Here is a 21,658-nt window from a genome sequence, read left to right on the forward strand (position 1 = left end):
GAACCTCAGCAAAACCTCCAGCAAAGCCCTGCACCTGGAAGGGAATAAACCCAGGCACCATACATGCTGGGGGCACCCCAGTTTAAAGGAAGCTTGACAGAAAAGCACCTGAGGGTCCTGGTGGACACCCAAGGTGAGCAGGAGCCAGCAAAGTGCCCCATCTGGAAACAAAGGGTATTGATAGCCCAGGCTGTATTAGCAGGAGAGTTGCCAGCAGCTCGAGGGCAGTGATCCTTCCCCTCTGTTCAGCACTGGTGAGGCCACACCTGCAGTACTGGGTCCAGTTCTGGACTCTCCAGTACAAGAGACATGGAGCTACTGGAGAGAGTCCAACAAATGCCCACCAGGATGTATTAGACACCAGAGTATCTCTTTCATGAGGAAAGGCTGAGAGAGCTGACTCTTCAGCCTGGAAAAAACAATGCTCAGGAAGGGAGTCTTATCAATGTTAGAAATATCTAAAGGGAGGATACAAGGAAGTGGGAGCCAGGCTCTTTCCAGTGGTGTCCAGTGACAGGACTAGAGGCAATGGGCATGAACTGAAACACTGAAGGTGCCCTCTAAGGATCAGGAACCTTTTTTTTGCTGCAAGAGTTAATGAGCAGTGGGACAGGCTGCCCAAGGAGGCTGTGGAATCTCTCCTTGGAAGCACACAGAAGACACCTGGACAGAGATGTAGCCTACTCCAGATGGCCCTGTGTGAGCATGGGTGCCACACAAACTGACCTCCAGAAGTCCCTTCCAAGCATAATCGTTCTGTCATTCTGTTACCACAACCCAGCTGACATGCAGCAACACATACATGCAGTGTAACATGAGGATGTCAGATCATAGAACCACACAGGATGGTTTAGGTTGGAAGGGACCTTTCAAAGATCATCCTGTCATGGGTGGGGACACTTTCCACCAGACCAGATTGCTCAGAGCCCTTTCCAACCTGGCCTTGATTGGGGTGTTTTCTTCTAATTCACAGACAATGAAAGCAAGGGATCATAGTACTTTAATAACACAATAACATATTAAAACACTAACTGTTACTCAGTCTTCTCTAAGTGTTATTTCTTTCCCAAATACTGGTTTCAGAATCATAAATCACATACAACTTCACAACTACTCCAGCTAGAAAGTTAACACACACTGAAGCTGAAATAGCAGGTCTCAACTCTCAGACAGGTAAGTTTATAATCATGAATATTTTTATGCTCAATCTTGCCCTTCCCCCCCCCCAAAACTAATTTGAACAATTGACTTAGCCAAAGTAAATTAATCCTGTCAAAGATTTTATACTCCCCCGAAACAAACTCTTTTGCCTGAAATAATCTGCAATAATTACTGTGAAAAAAAAAAAAATTGAAAGCTTGCTAAAGGTATATGCTCTGCGGTGACAGCATTTGATATAATTAGGCAGATCTAATTCACAAAGGAAAAGCTGTAAGTAACCTGAAATGACACTTAACAAGGCAGTACTTTTAATTTGTTTTTTGGCTTCTTAATGATGATATTAAGGAACATGCAAACACAGCAATCAGTAGTCAGATCTTGCAGAACTGGGACTTCTTTCATTTCACACCAAGACCATAGTTCACATGAGAATTCTCTACATCTTCACTGCTGCTCAGGCACATTACAGAGACACAGGCAGCATCTCTCAGTGGTAAGCATACAGTGCAGCAAAATCGCCATATGTTATGTGGAAATGCTTGCTCAGACGATTTTTCTGTATTATAAGATTCAGAATCTAGACAGAATTTCTAGATTCTATCATGAATATTGCAAGGCAGATCACTAGGAATGAGGAAAGCAGTTAGCACTGCAATGTAAATATCTGCCACTTTAAAACAGTTAAAATAAGACAATGTTCACTAAAATGTTCTGATCCTATTTTGACTGTAGCAAAACAGAAATTATGCCAAAACATGCAAGCATCTGAATCACCTGTAGAACTTAAAAGACTACATCTCATTGATATGCAGTGAGACAAACTGCAGGATGCCTGAGACTGTAGAAGTTTCATCCCTCCAGTTAAAAAAAATAGTGAAAGCTCCGGCATTTCATTTTATCTGAGAACATAAAACTGACACGGTATGAGAATGTCAGTACATCGTAGTTGATTGATGACTAGCAGAAAATATGGAAGGCTGATAAAGGGCACAAGCAGACCATTGAAAGGAATAATTTATTGAGGAAATGGAGACATTTTTAAAAAATAATCCAGTAGCAAAGACAGAATGTCAGTATCATCAAAAATCATTTACAAATGTGAGTAACTGAAGTTTAATGCACAATGGAAAGTACTTTTTGGCGATGTTTATTATGCTCTTCTAGTAGTTTTTTATTTGCTTTTTACAACAAAAATAACTTAGATTTAGTGTCTGTCTGAATAGCAACCAACTGGTGGTTCATACTGGTAAGTGATGCCAAATGAAGGACTTGGCTTATTTACCTGCCTATGGCTGGAAGAAGGTTAGGTACAGCCAGTCCAAGGGAGAAAAGCTCCTTAACACTTGCAGACCTCATCTTGCTGGCTCAGAGGAACAAAAATTTGAGTTTCAGAAATAACTGCCTGCTTTCCTAACAGAAAATGAAGGACAAGACAAAGGTATGGGGAAAAAAAATCCTATTTTAATTTCAAAAAAAAGAAAAAAGGGGGAAGAAAAACAAAACAAGGAAGGCACACACATACAGCAAATGCACATTCACTCTATTTTACCTACCATAGATTCACTAATAAGCAGCAACAGTAAGGCTTCTTCTGTATTTTCTTGAGGACAGAAGATGCTGTTAACAATGAGAATTTAATTACTTAAGCAGAACACATTGCTTTTATGAGTTGTTCACACACATATTTATTAAAAGCACTGTAAAAACTGGAAAATGTCCAAAAAAGAAAACAGAAAGTAACTTGCATAGAAAAATCAATTGGTTAAAATGCATTTCTTTGCAATGCTCTATATTTGCATTTCAGAAAAGTTGGCTGAACACAATAAAAGAACAGAACTACCACAGCTGTCAGAGCTGAACTCAAATATCCCAAAATTGAACATAATTTGACAACTGTAAACACTAAACCCATAGTTTAACTAGCCTATTTCACTGTCTGAGCTGAATCTACATCACTAATTCAAGTGCTGGCAAGAGGAAACTCTCACACAAGAACAGGAGAACTTTTGTATTTTAGGCAATATATAGAGAAATACTTCTATCAGTCTTTCATGAGATATGCTTGAAAATTTTTTGATGATGCATTCAATAGCTATGAATATTTTTAAATAGATCCATGACAATCTCCACCCATTTGCCATAACCACTCTTAGTTCCAAATAGTAGAATTATTTGCTTGTAATGAACTGCATTTCCTTCTAACTTAATGCTGAAGGGTTGCACAGGGTTGCATAGTTTCCAGACTTTACAGCTTTCTCTGAATACTGGATGCTTTCTGAACACTTCTATGCTGGTGGAGAGACAACAGGTTACTGGCAGGAATTCATTTATCCATTCTCATACACACAAAAAAATCCACCAAATCCATGACTATGTTTTATCTCTTCAGATTTCTTCCTCGAAACTATTTCTGAATTAGCATAAGTACTATTTCCTATTAATTCCATTAGTTCCACAATTACCTATTTAAATGTAGAAAATAATCTGTTGTTGTTAATAATCAATTCCTATGGTCACAAGGGTGTTTAAACTACAATACATTATAGACAAGAAACAAAACTTGTCTGACATTAAAATATATTTCCAGGCTGTTTTAAAGCACTAGAAAATATAAGCAGTAATTAAATGCCTGAAAGAAAATAGAAACTAAAAGACATCTGAATTCCAGGCAGTTTGAAAGCAACATTGTGAACGTATTGTGGTAATATACAACAGCTAAGACCCCAGGGCAGCTGTTCTGTTGTTGTATTTTTATTTTTTAATCAATGCAACTGCTTAGCAGATTTTTAAGAGTATTCTAAATCTTAGAATACATTTTTATTATTACATAACAAAGAAATTTCAAAACACAGTTAGTCATGAATAAGAACCACCCACGATAAGGAATGAGGAGTGATGAGGAAGCATCAGAGTGCTCCTTATTTAACAATCCACTCCTTTATGCAGAATTTAACAACTTGGAAGAAGATTTAACCTGACCAACTGACAATGGCACCCAGAAAGCAGAATAATGACTGGAAAGAGCTGCTGGAGAAATTACTTTCTCAGAGAAAGAAGGGATGCTGCCCCCAAGAGAAATACTAAAAAGTCACTTATCAAAACAAAAGCAAACATGATTTCCTCTTGCAATTTCAAACATATTTTTGTAGATATGTTGATGCTTGTCTCAAACAAGATCTCTGCAGAAATTCGTGAGAAATTTCTTTGACCGGTCTAAGCAAAAAGCTCAGTTAAGTTTCTCCTGATAGTTGCAGGCACATGAATAAAGTAATTTCAGTGTAACAGGGCAAAAAAGGCAACTGAAAGCATGAAATGGCTATCAACCAAAGGCAAACCATGAAAGTTATGCTGAGTTAAAGAACCGGTTAAAGAAAATTGAAGAGGCAATAACACAGAGATCTAAAAAATCATAAATGCTATTAGCCAAATTACACCCATAATCCTCATAAGAACACAATGCAGTTATCTAATGTAAGGCAACATATTTAGAATAAAAAAGTGCGTTGCAAACTCAGAGTTGGTGGTCAGAAGAATGCCTAGGAAGAAATTTCCTAGATATCATTGTCTTTGACACTTGCTTTCAGCCACTGCTGGAGATGAGATACTTGGCTGGACATATTTTATGTAGTATGGTATTAACTGGTCTGACATGATGAAAGGACTTAATTATATGCTCTGGTGAAATTGTGGAACTCCTCACCTGCACGTGCCAAGGACAAGAAAACTAAACAAAGCCCCACTTGTGCAGGAAGCATGTTGCTACATAGGATGAGTTGAGAATGGAGAACATAAGTTTGAAAAATTGAGCCTGAGAAATCTGCTACAACTATTCTGGATGCAGGAAGGAGAATTTCTAAAAGTCTTTGAAGATAAAGTAGCCATTCTACTTAATAATAGCAAAGGCACCATAATTATGTGGGCTTGCTGCTGTGTAAAAGATTCATTAATGGAACTCTGCAACAAATACAGCTAAACAGCTCAGATGGTGTCATATTGCAGGCATTTATGTTACAATATAAAGATACTGTGAACACTAAAACAAAACATCCCTCTATTATGTAAGTAGGGCTACTTCTATAATCAAGATATTAACTTCTAAGAAAAATTTCAAATTCAAGGAAATAGTTATCTATATTTAATACTAACCCTAATGGTAATTAGTTTGGAAAAAAAGAGTTACATTTTCAAGAAGCAAAAAACATACCATAGCTACTCTAGAATTCACCATGAGATAATAACTGGGTAACAACTCTAATTATAGAAATAAAAGAAGTATAAAGTCAGCCATACTTTTCTCCAGTGTATACCCGTGGTCTTCTACTGAGTGCATAATTCTTAGTATTTGAACCTTTTCGAAGTGGATCATCAAGGGGTGATTGGTGAGGAGGATCTTCCAGTGGATTCCAGTAACTCTGTTCACACATACCTCGTAACAAAATTTCTGCAAGTTGCCTTGCTATCGTCTGTAAAAGCAAAAGATAAATATTTTCCCTAGAAAAGCAGGATACAAACTCTTAAAAATGCTCAATTTTTTTTCTTATGAAGACTACTTATATAGAATGTATTTTTTTATTCTACAACATCCAAAAAAACCAGGCACAATGCTATTTAAAAGGTAAAAGTACAATTCTCTAAACACAAAGAAAAATAACAGCAATAACAAACAATTTTTCAATTTTATCAGTTAAATCCAGATACTTCTGAAGTATAAACAACCCAGCTGCTGCTCCTAAGACAATCAATAACCTAAGATGCTCAATAACCTCTACTGCCTCTCTAGACCTAGAGCAGCTGTTTGCATGGGAGAGACCACAGTGGAGCAGTTGTACAAACTGCAGCCTGCAAAGAGAACCATGGTGAAAAACAGGGTGATATTCCCTGAAGGAACTGCAGCCCAATGGAGGGACTCCATGCTGAAGCAGGAGAAAAGTGTGAGGAGTAAGGAGCAGCAGAGAGGAACTCACCACAACCCTCCACCCCTCATGCACCACTCAGGGAATGGGAGGGTAGGGAGAGGAGGTAGAAGAGTCAGAAGTCAAAGACTGAAGTTGAACCTGAGAAAAGGGGGTGGAAGGAAGGTGTTTCAGTTTGTTTCTCACCATCCCACTCTCTTTTAAGTGACAGTAAATTAACTTAATTTCCCCCAAGAAGAGCCTGTTCTGCCTGTGATGGTAAGTGGTAAGCAAACTCCCTGCCTTTATCCCAGACCTGTCTCAGACCTTTTCTAGCTTATTTCCTCCCCATGTGTTAAGGAAGGGGAGTTTGAGGGCAGCTGGGTGAGCATCTGGCAGCCAGACAAGGTCAACCCACCACAGACAGTTATGGCTGAACGGGGCTTCTGACAACTCCTACTTGGAAGTGCTGGTGTTAGCTACTGTTAAAGCACAGCAAGAGTGAAACAAGGTTGAAAATCAGCACAAAAAGGTTTATTTTGACCAACTATTATAGTCACCAAATATTTAACTCTAGAAATACTTACATAAATATTATTCAATTAAATAATACTAATTTAAAGCTTTTAAGCCATCCTATAATCCATAACTATCAGGTTAATCTCCTCATTAAGGTTTCACACACACACATAGACCCTGCATGACTACGTATCACAATGATGAAAACACAAAGATTTTCTACCAGGGCAGTAGAAAGAAGGCAAGATCTAAACTTGCATCAGAATTGGCATCAGTATTTCCCAGCAATGTTTCCCAGAAACAGATGTGCAGTGTTTAAGGCACAGAAAGCACCACATGATCTGCATCTTCTACCTTAACTCCTATACCATAAGAAGCCCTTCATCTTTTCTATTAAAATTTGCAATATTATCCCTCTCCACTGAAAGTCTATTATTAACTAATTGCAATATATTTACTAGAAATCAGTTATGGAATGAATTAAGAAATCACTTATCTTCCTTATTACAGTTTGGAAGTTATAAAGGCCCAGTATTAGGAAGCAAATCTAGGATATTTTTGAAAATAATTACATGACAGTAAAAGATATAAGCCTCTAATTTTATTATATAAAAAATTCAATCTTCTGACAACATAAGTAACAAGTCTTCATTATTTTGCTTTTATGGTTTTCCTTTAAGAGGCTTTATAACTTGATAGCCTTCAAATTAATAGAAACCACACAAAAACCATGCACTCTGTTCTCACCCCCACTACCTTACAAAAACAGGAAACTACATTGACTCATAAATAGGGCAATTATATTTAAGGTTGACAGTATGATCAATTGGAGACCAGTCAGGTTCTAACTATAAGCACAAACAAGAAAAAGGAATAGGAGGGAGACTGTGTACCAAACACTCCTCACTTTAATCATTCACTTAAGTCAGGAAATGTAACACTTATAAACTGTTGGATAACAGGTCTTTAACAATATGTTACATATTCAACTATTTGTCTCTAACTCATCCACTATATTTATGCTTTCCTTGCCTACTGAAATTCAGATGCTACAATAGGGAAGTGATTTAATGTAACTTACCATTCGCAGGTTTTGTGTAGTTCTTGTTTCAACAGCTCTTAGTAACTCTCTAAATCTACCAACTCCTCTTGTCAAGTTCCTGTATATAAACATAGAATTTGACAGTATTCCAACTTGGATGAAGTAACACCTTAAAATATTACTCAATAAAGTTGTTAAAATTCATGCTACTTTTCCTTTCATAGCCTCACTGCCTTTCTGTGAGATAGATATTTAGAGATAGAGATATATATTCATCTGGGAATCTCACCACTGATTACTATAACAACATTCCCTGACAGTTTATTGAAAAAAGAAACATTTTAATGATCATTAGATATTTCAAGGGAAAGCAAGGAAAAAGGTAAGAAGCAACCACCTCAAAAAGAAAAAAGACAAAACAAGTTGTTCTCATTGTTACAGTAGTTTCAGTTTTCAATTACATTAGGCTTCAAGTATAAACTTTGAAAAAAAAATCCATTTCAGCTGCCTCTTGACACCTTAAAACAGGGAGATTAAAAACGAGTAAATCTTGTAACCCTGAAAGCAATACAAAATATAAAATTTGGAGCTCCTTTTCAGAAGGGAAAGAGCACAAACACATTAAGGCCCACTGTGTGGCCAGAGGGCTGGAGCATCAGGGTTCTGTTCTTGACTCTGACTGGCTTTTCATTTGGCTTCTGCAACCCAACTATTCCCATCTATACTTCTTTCACATCTGCTGCCTAAACAGCTTTTGCAGAGATTCAAAGTGAACTGGAGAAGGACTGGGTTAGCTTTTTGAACTCAACTGATAGGACACATCCATTTCACTATTTCAAGTTTAGCTACAAAACAAAATTATTTGATCAAAAGTGTATTTTGTGTTAAATCATATTGCTGTTACATCGTATGTTGTCTCTAAGGTGTGATGTTATGTGCAAGTTGCATAGCATTTACCTGAGACAGAGCCAAAAGAGACAAGAAATATTGCATATTGTGTAAGCTTTCTGTAGGTTAAAGCACTATTGCACCGCACTATAAATCAGATGTTAAAACTGCCTTCCTTAGTCTGCTGTCTTTATTTAAAAATATGTTAAAATACTGACTTTTGAACTACAACGCTGTACAAATTCAAAAAAAGCCAGCATTTTTATACAGATACTTTCCTTCAATTCAGTTGCAGAATATCTGAAACTAGTGTTTGATGTAAGAGATCTTGCTATTGGACTGTTGAACTCCTATCACTTTACCTAGAGACCTAGTAATTTATTTTACTCTTCAGATTACATGACAGCACTCATCTCTGTTCTGTTTCACATAATAAAGGATTATCAGGATTTTTCAGAAACTTTCGTTTCCACACATCTTTCATTAGCACAGACATCATCTTTCATCAGAACAAGTTCACCTTCTAATATACTTTTATATAAAAGCTCATTTTAAAAGAAGTAGCATTTCCAAGTAACAAAACCAATATGAATAGTTGAAAGTTACATCAAAGAATGCCATTAGTTGGCTAAAAAGAAATAATCACCAATCAGACAAAAAATAAAAATTGTTTGTAAAAAGCCCACTTGCTGCAGTAGAGCTTGACCACAGAGTGACCAGCTAGTACATACTAAAGAAAATAATCTTGTGCAAAAATCTGCATGGAAACAACTGAATGAAAAATCATATTAATTTATACATTTCAAACAGCCTCAATAGCTGATGACTATCACACCAACTTCATACACTAAGGAAGGACAGAAAGTCATTAGTTCAGATTTCAAGAAAACCTCAAAACTCATTTGAAGCTGGATACATTCAGCACCAAATATACATTCAAGCCAATATACATATCATTTAGTAATACCACATTCCAAATATTTTAGAGAACCAAAACCAGTCCACTGGAATCCCAGCTTTAAGTCTTCTGGTCTAAGTGGGTATTTCTCATGAATGGAGTTCTCTCTCAAAGACTGTATTGCAAAGTCACAAATGTGTCCTTATAACAAGATCTAAAAAAAATAAATAAATACCAAAACAACAACAACAAAAAAAACCCCACAAACCCAACCAAAAAAAATCAAACTTGACAAAAAACCGAAATGCTCCCTGCAAAACTGTTGAAAAAGAGCAAGAACTTGTCAGCTTGAAACTTTATTTTCCCAGTGCAGATGAAACACATACTATGTAGTAGAACTTCAAATCACAATAACTTCATTAAATTTTAGGAATTGGGATTTTTTCCATCCGAAGTTTATCTTTTGATGCGTTACAAGAACAATAACAAAACACTTTATGAAAATGCATGCAACTTTCACAAGCTCTTGAACATTTCATGACAGGTTGCTTTTACTTGCCCATTACACTTTTGAAAGCATCTGCAAGGGATTGAAACTTGTGACTGAAGTTCTACTGAATCATGGAAAAAGCAGTAAGATTGAACAAGTTAAAATACAGAATTAGCTTTTGCTTCATAAAGCATTTAACAGCAATCCACTGCACACGGCAACACAAACACAAAAGAGAATTGTCAAGCATTTTCTACATGAAATTTACTAAAAACAGACCTCAAAACTACAATCTAAATCACCCTAAAATTCAGTTAAATGCTTTTAGAGACAAGAAATGAAGCAAAATATACCATGAATAATATGGTAGATGTCCACACCACACTGCTTTTAGCAAAGTACATTTCCTGTATTTGTTAACAGTTGGTAACATTGAGAAGAGAGGTGGCTATTCTGGCACAAGGTTTTCCTTCCCAGCCTGGGACACACACAGCTTTTACCTGCTTTCCACTAGCATGTGCTTTCATGTCAGCAGCTCTCACTGCTGACTGAACGCTAGAGCAAAAGGGCACATGAACTTAGACAGCAATGTCCCACAGTGTCTGTAAAGGACTTTGAGATCCCTTCCTCTCACAGGGCAAGGAATTTTAAGGTGCATTAACACTCATTTGGAACTGACAGGTTTTCAGTGATTTCAGACAAGACAAAGACAGCCCACAGATGGACACTGACAGTTACATACATGTGTGTTTATATGACTGCCTCCTGTCAGAACATGCTCAAATCAACTCCTTTGAATTGTATCTTCCTCATTTTGAAACACACACAAAAAGCAGAAAAGAATGAAAGAAACTGCTCAACAAGAAGCAGTCTATGTTTGAATGATATTAGAATAAAAACCTCAAAACACTACTCCTTGTAACAAAATTAGTGAGATCTAATCATGATAAATTTAAAACAGGCTAAAAAATTAATGTTTTAAAATTAACCTTAGAAAGGTTGATAACATTAATTTACTCTGTACTTAAAGCATCTTCTGGTAATATCTTCTCAGCATCTTTTGGTAATATCTTCTCCATTAGTGAGAAGGGCTTCATATGTCAGGCATTTCCTTTATGTTTCTCAATCAAAATCCCCACATATTTAGTCTACTGTTGCCTTTTAATGATTAAAATTTAATTAGAATAAATTTTTGCATACTGAGCTATACCAAACCTCACCTCCTCTGCAATTTGGTGGCTAAATTTTCAATATTTCTCCCATTTAAGCGAAAAGCACATCCAGAACCATGCTGGTGAATAGGCCGAGCTACTTATACTACCCTATTACTTCATTGCTGAGACTTACTATATCAATTTAAAAAATATTCATCTTTTAAAAGGAGAGAAACCAATAAGAATGAAATCTACAGGGCTGGACCAAAGTGATGAAACAGAAGTTGTTTTTGGAATTGAGCTACTTCCATCTTCTCTTATGCTTTTTCTCTCTTTCTGTCTATATTTATAAACAGATAAAGAAATGCAATGTTCGTAAACTCATAGGTACACTGCAAGTTTTAAAGTTTGGGGTTTTTCTCCCAAAAATTCAAATATGATAGGAAAGAAAAGAAGTTTTTTAAAGGTAAGGAGTAAGGGCAAGTGAAACTCTTATTATGCATGCCAATCAGAACAGTGACACTTCAGTAACTTCGGCATAACTGACATGTTTACAAGAAAATATAACTATTAAAATCCATACACTCTAACTAATTACTTTTAGCCAATTAAGAGTCATTTACACAGTATTAAGACCGGAAACAATTTCACATTAGAAGAAGTTACTACATAAACAAAAAGCAAGAAATGTGACAAATCAAGAGATTAATTCTTCAGCAGTAACAGAACATCCTAATACCAAGGTATGCCACTTGCCATATAGCTTTATATACCCCTACAAATACGAAATTACAAAAACATTTCAAAGGACTGCAATTCTATGGCTTGCTTCCATAACTTTATTAAAGGTCTGACAAAATGGACAAGACTACATACTCTGCACAATGGATGGCACTTTGGATGGTTGTGACTAATGTCTGTGTCTGTTTTCCATCAGGTTTAAGAGGGTGGAGAAGTATAACTTAATCCACAATTAGAAAAAACATCCTGGTAAGCATTTGGATATCTGTCTACGAGAGGCAACATAGTTGCAACTTCAGACAGATCTGCTTTTGCTCTCTTCCTTTCACACTTACACTTTCAGTACACTCACAATACTACATAATTTTCACAAAACGTTAACTAATACTGGGCATTATTTTCTGAATAAAATGTAGAAAATCCCTAATTTGCTGCCAGAATCTATTTTTTTTCTTTTAAAGTCTACTTTAAAAAATTATCAGGGAATACTTCTGATTTTATCCGTTATTACCACATGCAGAAAGAGAAATCCCACATATCTCAAATTTGCAACAGAAGATCCTGTTTGCTTGATGTTTGAAAGTTCTTAACAGATGTTTGAGCTTATAAATAAAACATCTTCAGTGTGCCATCAGAGCTACACAAGTCTAACTATTTGAAAGAGCCCAATCAAGCAGCAATTCTGGCATTCATGCATTTAAAATGAAAACACTTGCTGCCTAGACTGCAGTTCCACTGGTAGTTAGTCCACCTCATGGTTCACGACCTGAAAAGGAAGATCTCATCCTTCCCCATACCCCCATTCTCATCTCTTAGTCTTTGTTCCTTTTTTCCACCATTCTTCCTTCTTGGTATCTTCCTACTGTCAATTGCATGGGCCTCTCTTTTCTGACAGCCACACCAGTCATTATCATACCTTCCAGTGAATCAATTCTTCTCATCAGAATGACAGAAAACTATGATTTCTTTGACAACAAAACAACTCCACAAAACAACCAAAAAAGCACCTGAACCAGCAAAAGGCAAAGAAGGAAAATGCACACTAGGAGGGTAAGGAGGAGGGTAGATCTGGGGAAAATGACAATAGTAACTCCTCTGTACAGTGGAAAAACAAGAGCATTAAGTACAGCACTAAAAAAAAACATTTTGAAGGGAGCAGGGGAAGCTTATGAAATATTAACTCCCCTATTTGAGGATCCAAGACCATTTTGTTTGCCAGTCACCACAACTCAACATAAAACCAAAACCTTCAATCTGATGCTTGCAAATAAAATCAACAGCCACTGTCAGCAAGACATGTAGTACATGGGCTAAAAGATGCTAAGTATCTTCATGGAAAAAGAAAGCTGGAGTCAGAATTCCAACTACATATTATTAAGAGTATCAGTCTTGAACATCAACTCAGATACTAGCATTACTCTTTCACTATTCTTTGTATAACTAGTCATTACAAAAGTTGATAAGATTTTGAATAAAAGCGATTCCTTCATGTTTATATCCACCTTAGTCTTCCATGTAGCACTGACAGGTCTCCTATCTGTAACTTCAAAATGAAATCTTATTTTAAACTCTTGAAGTTAAGACACAATTCTGAGCAATACACATACAGTAAGGTTTGAAAGAGAAAACATTCATTATGGATGATTTTATCTTGAATATCTGAGGGAATAATAATTCCCTCTCATGTTCAAATAAAGTTTTTTCAATGAAAACTAACAGGTTTGGAACAGTATTGGAAACAAGGATGAGGAAAGCATCGGATATAACAGACAATAAAGTATCCTTTGAAAACTTATTTTTCCTAGAAATCACAGGGAAATGATTTTTGTTCCTATCTTGACTATATTCTTGCCTTAGCTTCCTAACAACACAAAAATGAAAGCAGGTATATAGAGAACAAAGCTGTGTTGAAAATGGCAACAGAAGTGATTTTGTTTGCTTTCCAGAATACAGCAGTGATATTTTACACAAAAGAAACGTGATACTTTGTAGGATTTCAATGTTTTCATCTTACTTTCTATTCTTTACTTAAACACCAACTTGTTTTAGACTGATGTAGGATGTGCAACAGGATCTCAAGAGGTGCAGAGTGATGGGTATCTAGCACTACATTCTAATACAGTAGAGAACTGATCTTAGAGGATCTTCATGTGCATTTATGTCAAGCATTTACATAAATCCTTCTCTCATGGATTTCATCACTGCAAAATCCCTAGCTGTGACCACTGTATGGATATACATGTGGAACAGAAGCACCTACAGACTGCTTCCCATCCACTGTTCCTCTGCTACCAGAAAGAGAGCAATATTCTTATGCTATTTCTGTTATATGCTATTGTGAAAAGAGAAAAACAGAAAAAAGAAATTCTACACAGATAAGTCCCATACTCTAAGGAGAGCTTTTGTTGCGCTTGTCAAACATTTAAAGTCAATATAAATCAATTATCTCAATTACATGAAAAAAATTAGAAAAATTGGTTGAATTTTTTTTTTTTATTATTCCTTTTTTTTTTCTGGGCTGATTTTCCATGTAGAAGAAGCCACTCTAAAAGAAAGAACTTGCTAGAGGAGACTAGGAATGTCTCACTTCACTGTGACTGTGCCAGCACAGCTAATGGCCCCATGAGGAGTACAGATCATCTCTGGGATCCTCAGGTTTTGTCTGAGTATGTGAACCATGATGGAGACTAGACCAAACTGCAGTCTGGATCCTGAGCAATATCCTTGGAAGGGGTGTTAAAAAAAGGAGAAGCCAAAAAATAGCTCTGAAAACTAGTTAAGTCTGGTTTTCACAGGATGGCCTCCTGATTTTAGACTTCAACCAGAATGCCATTTTGCTTCAAGAGCATACATTTCCAGTATATTTGTGAACATTACTACCTCAAAAATAAAACCCGTAAATCAGACAGAATTAACTTGTAAATCTCACAACACAGCAAATACTAGAAGAAATACTGGGTACCTAAACAGCTGTCCTTTCTCAGGGGCATTCTTTCAAAATATCTATGTTAAATACCAATGTCAAAGTTCCTGTGCTCACAGCTTTTCTTGGAAAAACATCAAGACTTTGAACTCCTTCAATATGAAATTACAAAGCAATTACTATACAAGTTATGTAATCAGCCTGAAGGCATGTAGAGTTACATATTTCAGAACATTTTTTAAGAAAACACAAACCCTACTTTAAGTTTTAGAACAACTTCCTCAACTTCTTTGTTACACATTTCCAAGCTGAAATGTTTCTCGTCTCCCAAGTGAAAAATGGGTATGTAGTTTGTTTCTTTAATAAAATTCTGTATGCTTCAGAAGAAACCATTAATTTCAGTTTTGTGTCTTATTAGCACTAAAGTAACACTTTTCTGGTTCAGACTATTTCCACTTTTTTTTTTTAAGCTAATTGCATTTCCATGTATTTTCAAAATACCACCACTTAGCAGAAAGGCCAAGTTAAGTTTCAAGCACTTCCTAGTTTTTTATACAAGATAATGCATACCCGAAATATAATCACTTAATCCTCTACAAAATCTTGATTACTTGACTTAAAAGAAAATCTCTGTACAGTTAACAAATGAAAGGGAAATTTGAAGTAGATCGACCAACTTTATGGGTAGGCAGCAATACTCCCTATGTTACTGTTGAAATTATGATCTTCCAGCTCATATAAAAGTTATCTTATTCTCTTTTCTGGTTTGAACCTGACACATACATACAGAAATGATTTTAGATTACACTCAAACTTGAAGTATGTTGTAAAGCTTACTGAGAAGATCTCAAATCTACTTTCTATAAACCTAACATCAGGAGGGATGACACATTTAAAAATGAAATAAAACATCCTTAAAATAGATTTATTAAAAAGCAGGCTATAATTTATCCCTATTAGAAAAAGTATATATTTGAAGATCTCTTCAGTTCTGGTAAACCCAAGTTAAAAAATGAAAAAAACTAAAAAGCAGCTCCTAAAAGCAGCCACATAACAAGCAGCCTGGAACAATGACCATACTAGGAAATACTGAAAGAACTCTGAATTAAGAAAGGAAACTAAAGGAGGCAACAGCAGGAATATGTAAAATTATAACTATCACAGAGCTATTTTTACTAACACCTTGCTTCATATCATACCACAAAAAAAGTATCACTGGCCAACGGAACCAGAAGAAGAAATTCAAAATTATATATATAATATGTAATTAGCTTATAAACTGCAAGTGATCACTGTACTAAAGACTGAAAAAAAAAATATAAAAACGCTTGTGTAGGAGTTAACAAGATCACCAACAATTTCACTGTGAAGAATTAAAATGTACATGGAATAAAATCACCTTTCAAAGCTCACACCAGACCAGCTGATATGGCCTAGGAAAAACACTCCTGTCTGGATATTCCTTAACAATCCACTGCACGATTTTTTTTGTGCAGCTGCTTTTTGTTTTCTTCATTAATTGCAATCTGCTATGTCTACTGCTGGTTGCTTTTACACAAAACATGTCAGATTAAATGCACCATTTCCATCCCTGGCCTTCAATCAAAAGTCTTCAAAATGTGGAATTCTTAGCTTATTCTTAACCATGATGGCCACTGGGACTTTTTCAGTAACTGTATTTTATTTATTTTTTGTGCAGACATGAAAACAGAGCTCTTATTTTTAGCTCTGGTAAATGAAAAAAATTAGCTTTCAGAACATTCCATTCCTCCTGCATTAAATTATAAAAACAGAACTAAAGTGTAACTCTCAGATCATATTATTGCACCACTACTTCAATACTTTAAGAAAGAGATTTCAAAAGTGTAGTGATCATTTCCAGGTTGAAATTCCTGAACAGCTTAAAACTCAGATTGCCTTTTGTACCCTACCTTTAGTACATTAAAATCTCGAACTCTTTACAGACACTGCATGATTTCCTTCATCTCTAGTTTATATATTTGAAAGAATAAGAAATATTTTTGGTACAAAACAGTAGTCCTATCAAGAGTTCCAGTATTTCAATAAAATCACATTTTCCTAATGAAATAAGAAGCTCCAGAAACAAGTTTTTAAACTACGTGATTTCAACAAACGTCAGAAATGTACTTAAAACCCATTTGTGCCGAGTTTTAAAGATCTTAAAAATGGAGAGTTGTATTCTTTTTCTTGTTCTGTGTGGTAATTGAATTTATTTTTAGGCTTTTAAGCAAAGCCTTATTAAAATAAATTATAAAGGAAGTCCCATGCAGAATCTAAAGGGATCTGCAGAGCAGGTACAATAAAGACTGTATACTTGTATACATACTGTTGATCTTCATGCACATTTATCCTGCAGCATAATGTTAAAATAAGTGATAACTGAAGAGATTTGGAAAAAAATTACAAAATCAAAATTATAAAAATCAAGCGTTTCAATATGTTGACAATCACTTTTTAACAGTGATAATAAAGTAAATTTCAAATTGTTAAAGCTTAAAGTACTTTAAGTTCTTACATTTAGTAAGCAAAACTACAAAATGCTTTCTGCTTACTATGCTTTGAGTAAACAATTTTCCAATATGTAAATAAATACAATATGGGCAGCTTTACTATGTTAATCAAAATGTTACTACTTTATTAATAAAGAGACCTCACAGTTACAGAATCCACAATTGCTAAAAATGATGCCCACTTAAATCACAAATACAAAACTAAACTAAAAAGCAAACACGATAAAAGAAGACTCAAATCTTACCCATTCTTGAAATATAAAACATGTGCTCTTTGAAGTCCTGTTTCCAGGAAAAATCCAAGCTCTTGTTCATGTGCAGTGGGCCCTGGCTTAGGGCTTCTGTTTTGTATGTTGGCATTAATTACCTAAGAGAACAAAAGAAAATAGGGAAAAAACTGTATTAAGGAAAAAACAAACAAAGAAACAAAAATAAACCTTAAAATCAAGGTTTGTGTACTTTTACATGGAAGCCAATATGTAATGTTGGAGAAATCTTTGCCATTTGTAGGTGGTGGCTAGTAGATCATTTCTAGCTTTACCTCCATTACCACCCAAATATAAACCTTTTTGCTTTTGGCTATACCCTTAGAAATAATTTATTTATCAAGAAGAAATACTGCTAAGCAAAATTTTATAATAGTTTTTCCAAAATTTTTGTGAAGAATGGTATACAAAAGTGAAGAATATGAAAAAGCGTATTTGCAACCTTATTCAGTAGCAGGAGATAATGGTATTCAAAAATCTAAAACTCCTGTTAGGATAGAAAAGACTACTGAAGAGAGCAGTAAGAAGATTAAGAGCTATCTCCAGAGTGATTTCCAAAAAACAATTTAGTAATAATTGTATAACATCAGCATTAAAAATGCTGTCAAAATGTAATCAGCTTTCAGTGCACAGTCTACCAGCCACTACAAGACAACAATAAAACAGCAAAAACCCTCATAAAAACCTCTATGTGTTTTAACAACAGTGTGAATTATTTTTCCCCCATCACATCACTTCTCTTTCCCCTTTCTTCTGTTTTTCATGACCCTAACTGTGTCTTAGAAGTCCTTCAAAGACAGCTGTCAAGTGACAGGCCTGAGGCTTGCAAGCAATGGGTCTGAAAAAGAGGATCAGATGGATATTGCCAGCTCACTTCACTCTAACAGCATTCACAAGCCAAAGAACAGAGCCCCAAGTGTATTGCATTTTGCTCAAATGCACCTCAAAGTCTAAATAAAAAGCAATAGTGTGTAACTCCTAGAAATTAACAGTAACACAAATTTCTTTTAAAAAGGCATTTATATCAATCTTTAAATCTTCAGTTTAGAAAATCACCCCCACTTACCCTTTCTATCTCCTGAAGGTACAGGAGAGCAATATCCCCAGCCTTCTCATAGCACGTAACAATTTCTTGCTCACGGTCCACATGGACATTGCTCACTGAGGAAGATATTGGCAGCTTCTCAAGACAGAGACCTTGGGAGGCAAAAAAAAATTCAAAGAAAGCATTAAAAACTAATGTCATATAATATCAAGAGCTAAAACATAGTCCAGGTTAAGCCCCTTTGTCAGGAGAAGAAACAAAGGAAATGAAAGTATGGTCCCCTAAAACAGACATTAATAAATACATACATAGAAATTACTCCCCCTTAATAATTATAAATCCAGAAGGAGGTTTTTTTTAAGAAATTTTGATGTAAAAGACATTATGACAATCTGCCATAAAAAACATATAGTGTCTTTCTATACCAGTTTCACATTACTATGTCTTCACTTTTCCAGAATGATCATAGAAACCAAGGTACACTGACGAAAGGCACTCAAGGTAATATTAACCTAGTCACTGTGCAAGACAAAAGCATCTATAAAAACAAATACTTTTAAAATAAACAATGTGTTAGGAAGTGTAATTTTTGCATTTAAATTTAGAAGAGGTAGTTGACTCTCATCAAGACCACATAAGACTTTTCTGCTCAGGACTTATCCAACAAATACATTAAGTGGTGCTTTGAAGCAAAAAAAAAATCATCACTTGTCTCAAATAAAAATCCAACAACTCTTACTAATCAATACTAACTCCTACACAAGTCACTTCTATTACAGTTATTTTCAAGATAATTAGAGTGCTGGAAAGGACTTCAAGAATATAAATCCATTTATCTGATGTAGGAATCAACCAACCCCTGATGTCTTAAAAGCTTCTGACAATAGGGATGCCCTGGCCTTCATATAGAAATTTCTATAGAGCTCAACTATTCTCACAAAAAATATTTTCTCCTAGTTCTTAGATCTCCCTCTCTAGATTAATTACTTTGATTCATCCTCACAGAGAGGTTATCCTGTCCTTCACAAAACTCTGCCTGTTAGAGCATGGTGCCAATAATGCCAAGGGCATGGGCTTGATCTCCCTACGTGCCATTCATGTACAAGCTGGACTCCATGATCCTTCTAGGCCCCTTCCACCTCAGAATATTCTTTGATTCATCTAGAGAGAGAGACATGCTCGCAACAAAAACATCAATTCTCATCAATTTCTCTTCCCATGCTTCGTTGACAACTAATCATTTTTATCTCCTATGGACACTCTCCAACTGGTTACCTCCACCTTGACTCACTGTGCTAATACAGGATACATGGCTTCACTCAGAGACCTCAACAGCACTGAGCAGAGAAGATTAAAGACTTCTTGGTTATCATGAGGGGTACTTAAAAAAAAAGTATTAAAAATCAGCTAACTTTGGTGCCTTCCCTTACATATTAGTAAAAATTATCTTCCATTTATGACCTGCAACAGGACCACCAGCTCATATGCTTCGAGGCATTATTTATTCTTATTTAATCTTATATTTATTTGAATAATTAATTGCATTTGAGGTAGCACTTTCCACACATTAAGAGATTTATTTCGGGTCATTCTTCCAGCTTGTCAGCAGTAAATGCTAGTCCTAAAGTGCCTTCAACTGCTCCCACATTAGTATAATGCACAATTTAAATGACTGTATTCTCTATTCATCATTGAAAGTTTTGAGAATCCATTCTGGAGAAACTAAAACCAAAAAACAACAACAAAACACATAGTTATATATCGGGCATACGTCTGTAGAATGTCAAGTAGTACAAATACAGTTTGGAGAACAGTTTATCAAAGGATTTCCATCAAACAACACTGTATGGTCTGTATAGTATGTTTCATTACAGTTACAAAAAAACCTCAAAAAACAACTTGGGAAGACACAGATACATAACCTAGAGTTTATTTATTGATAAACTCAGAACTGTGAAATATCTGTGGCCTCCAGATTATTTCAGAATATCTATTAAATTTCAATCCCTGTAAAAGTGTAGTTTATATATATTCAAAAAATCAAGCCAGATTTCTGGCTTGAGAGGATGCCTTAAGTCTGTATCACGGTTTGTTGGTCACCTTTACCCTCCAATGCACCCTTTTACCAGTGCAAACAACAGGAATTTTACAGCTTTATGTGCTACACATCCAGTTAACACAAAATCCAGTACTAAGACTCCTGCTCATGACAAAGCTAAATGCAATATACTTTAAAAAAAACCAACTATGTATTCCTAAAGCACAGCAGACACACAATTTGTCTGTCTCTTAAAAACACGCTAAACCTGAGTACAATAGGCCCTGGGTGTTTCTGACATGTCAGAGTTTTCACCTAGCATACCTCTAAATGTTAACTATATTTGTGAATAGTCTAGAGTAACCAACTAATCTGCTTTTTTTTCAATTTTTCAATCAACTCACAAACATCCAAGAAATATTTTAGTCCAAATAAGTAATAGACCCCAAAGCAGCAAGGCTTAACTACAGAAAAAAGTCATGTCTCTTTGTACTACAGTAGGTTTGAAGAGACCCTCTCAAAAGAAGATCTAAATGTAAGGTTGTTACTGGATAGAAAGTTTGCAGTGTCCTACACAAATACCTTCAAACTCAGAGGTGACTAAAGAATACAATAAATGCATTGCAATAAATACATCGAATGACTGGAAGCACCAGGTAATTTGTGTGTGGATCACTCCTCCTCATTCCTTCTCTCCCATACTAGGAACAGCCAATGCCTCCGAGAAACCATCTCCTACATGAAGCATATTATATTTATAGATCTGACTCAGATTTATTCTTTCTATTTTTACAGTTTATGGCAATAACTATAATATTTAAATCTGAAAAACTCACTATAAGGACATTTTCTTATTTTAGCTGAGAATTTTCATTATGATATCAAAACACTTCAGTGTTCAGCCAGAAATTTTAAGTAATGCAGCAGGGACATACTAAATTTTTAGTGTTCTTTGATGAAGTACAGAATACTACTTCTGAGAGAAAAACTACTATGTAACTAGTATTCACTTTTTTTTCTGGTATGTTTACTAAAAGCAGGAAATTATATATATTTTAAGCATGTGATGC

The 21,658-nt window shown here is 35.4% G+C and overlaps 1 protein-coding gene across 2 annotated transcripts in view; it reads right to left on the minus strand.

Moving 5' to 3' along the window:
* TTC7B (tetratricopeptide repeat domain 7B) overlaps nt 1-21,658 on the minus strand; it is a 120,252-nt gene that overhangs the window by 70,823 nt on the left and 27,771 nt on the right. For both annotated transcript variants that reach the window (XM_014869878.2, XM_088167467.1), the window contains exons 4-8: nt 18,572-18,702; nt 17,485-17,606; nt 7,654-7,732; nt 5,452-5,624; nt 2,715-2,778 (exon numbers count right to left, since the gene is read on the minus strand). In XM_014869878.2, the coding sequence (XP_014725364.1) occupies nt 2,715-2,778; nt 5,452-5,624; nt 7,654-7,732; nt 17,485-17,606; nt 18,572-18,702 (569 nt within the window). The remainder of the gene's footprint in view (nt 1-2,714; nt 2,779-5,451; nt 5,625-7,653; nt 7,733-17,484; nt 17,607-18,571; nt 18,703-21,658) is intronic.

The sequence above is a fragment of the Sturnus vulgaris genome, chromosome 6, assembly GCF_052056855.1.
Source record: "Sturnus vulgaris isolate bStuVul1 chromosome 6, bStuVul1.hap1, whole genome shotgun sequence".
Lineage (NCBI taxonomy): Eukaryota > Metazoa > Chordata > Aves > Passeriformes > Sturnidae > Sturnus > Sturnus vulgaris.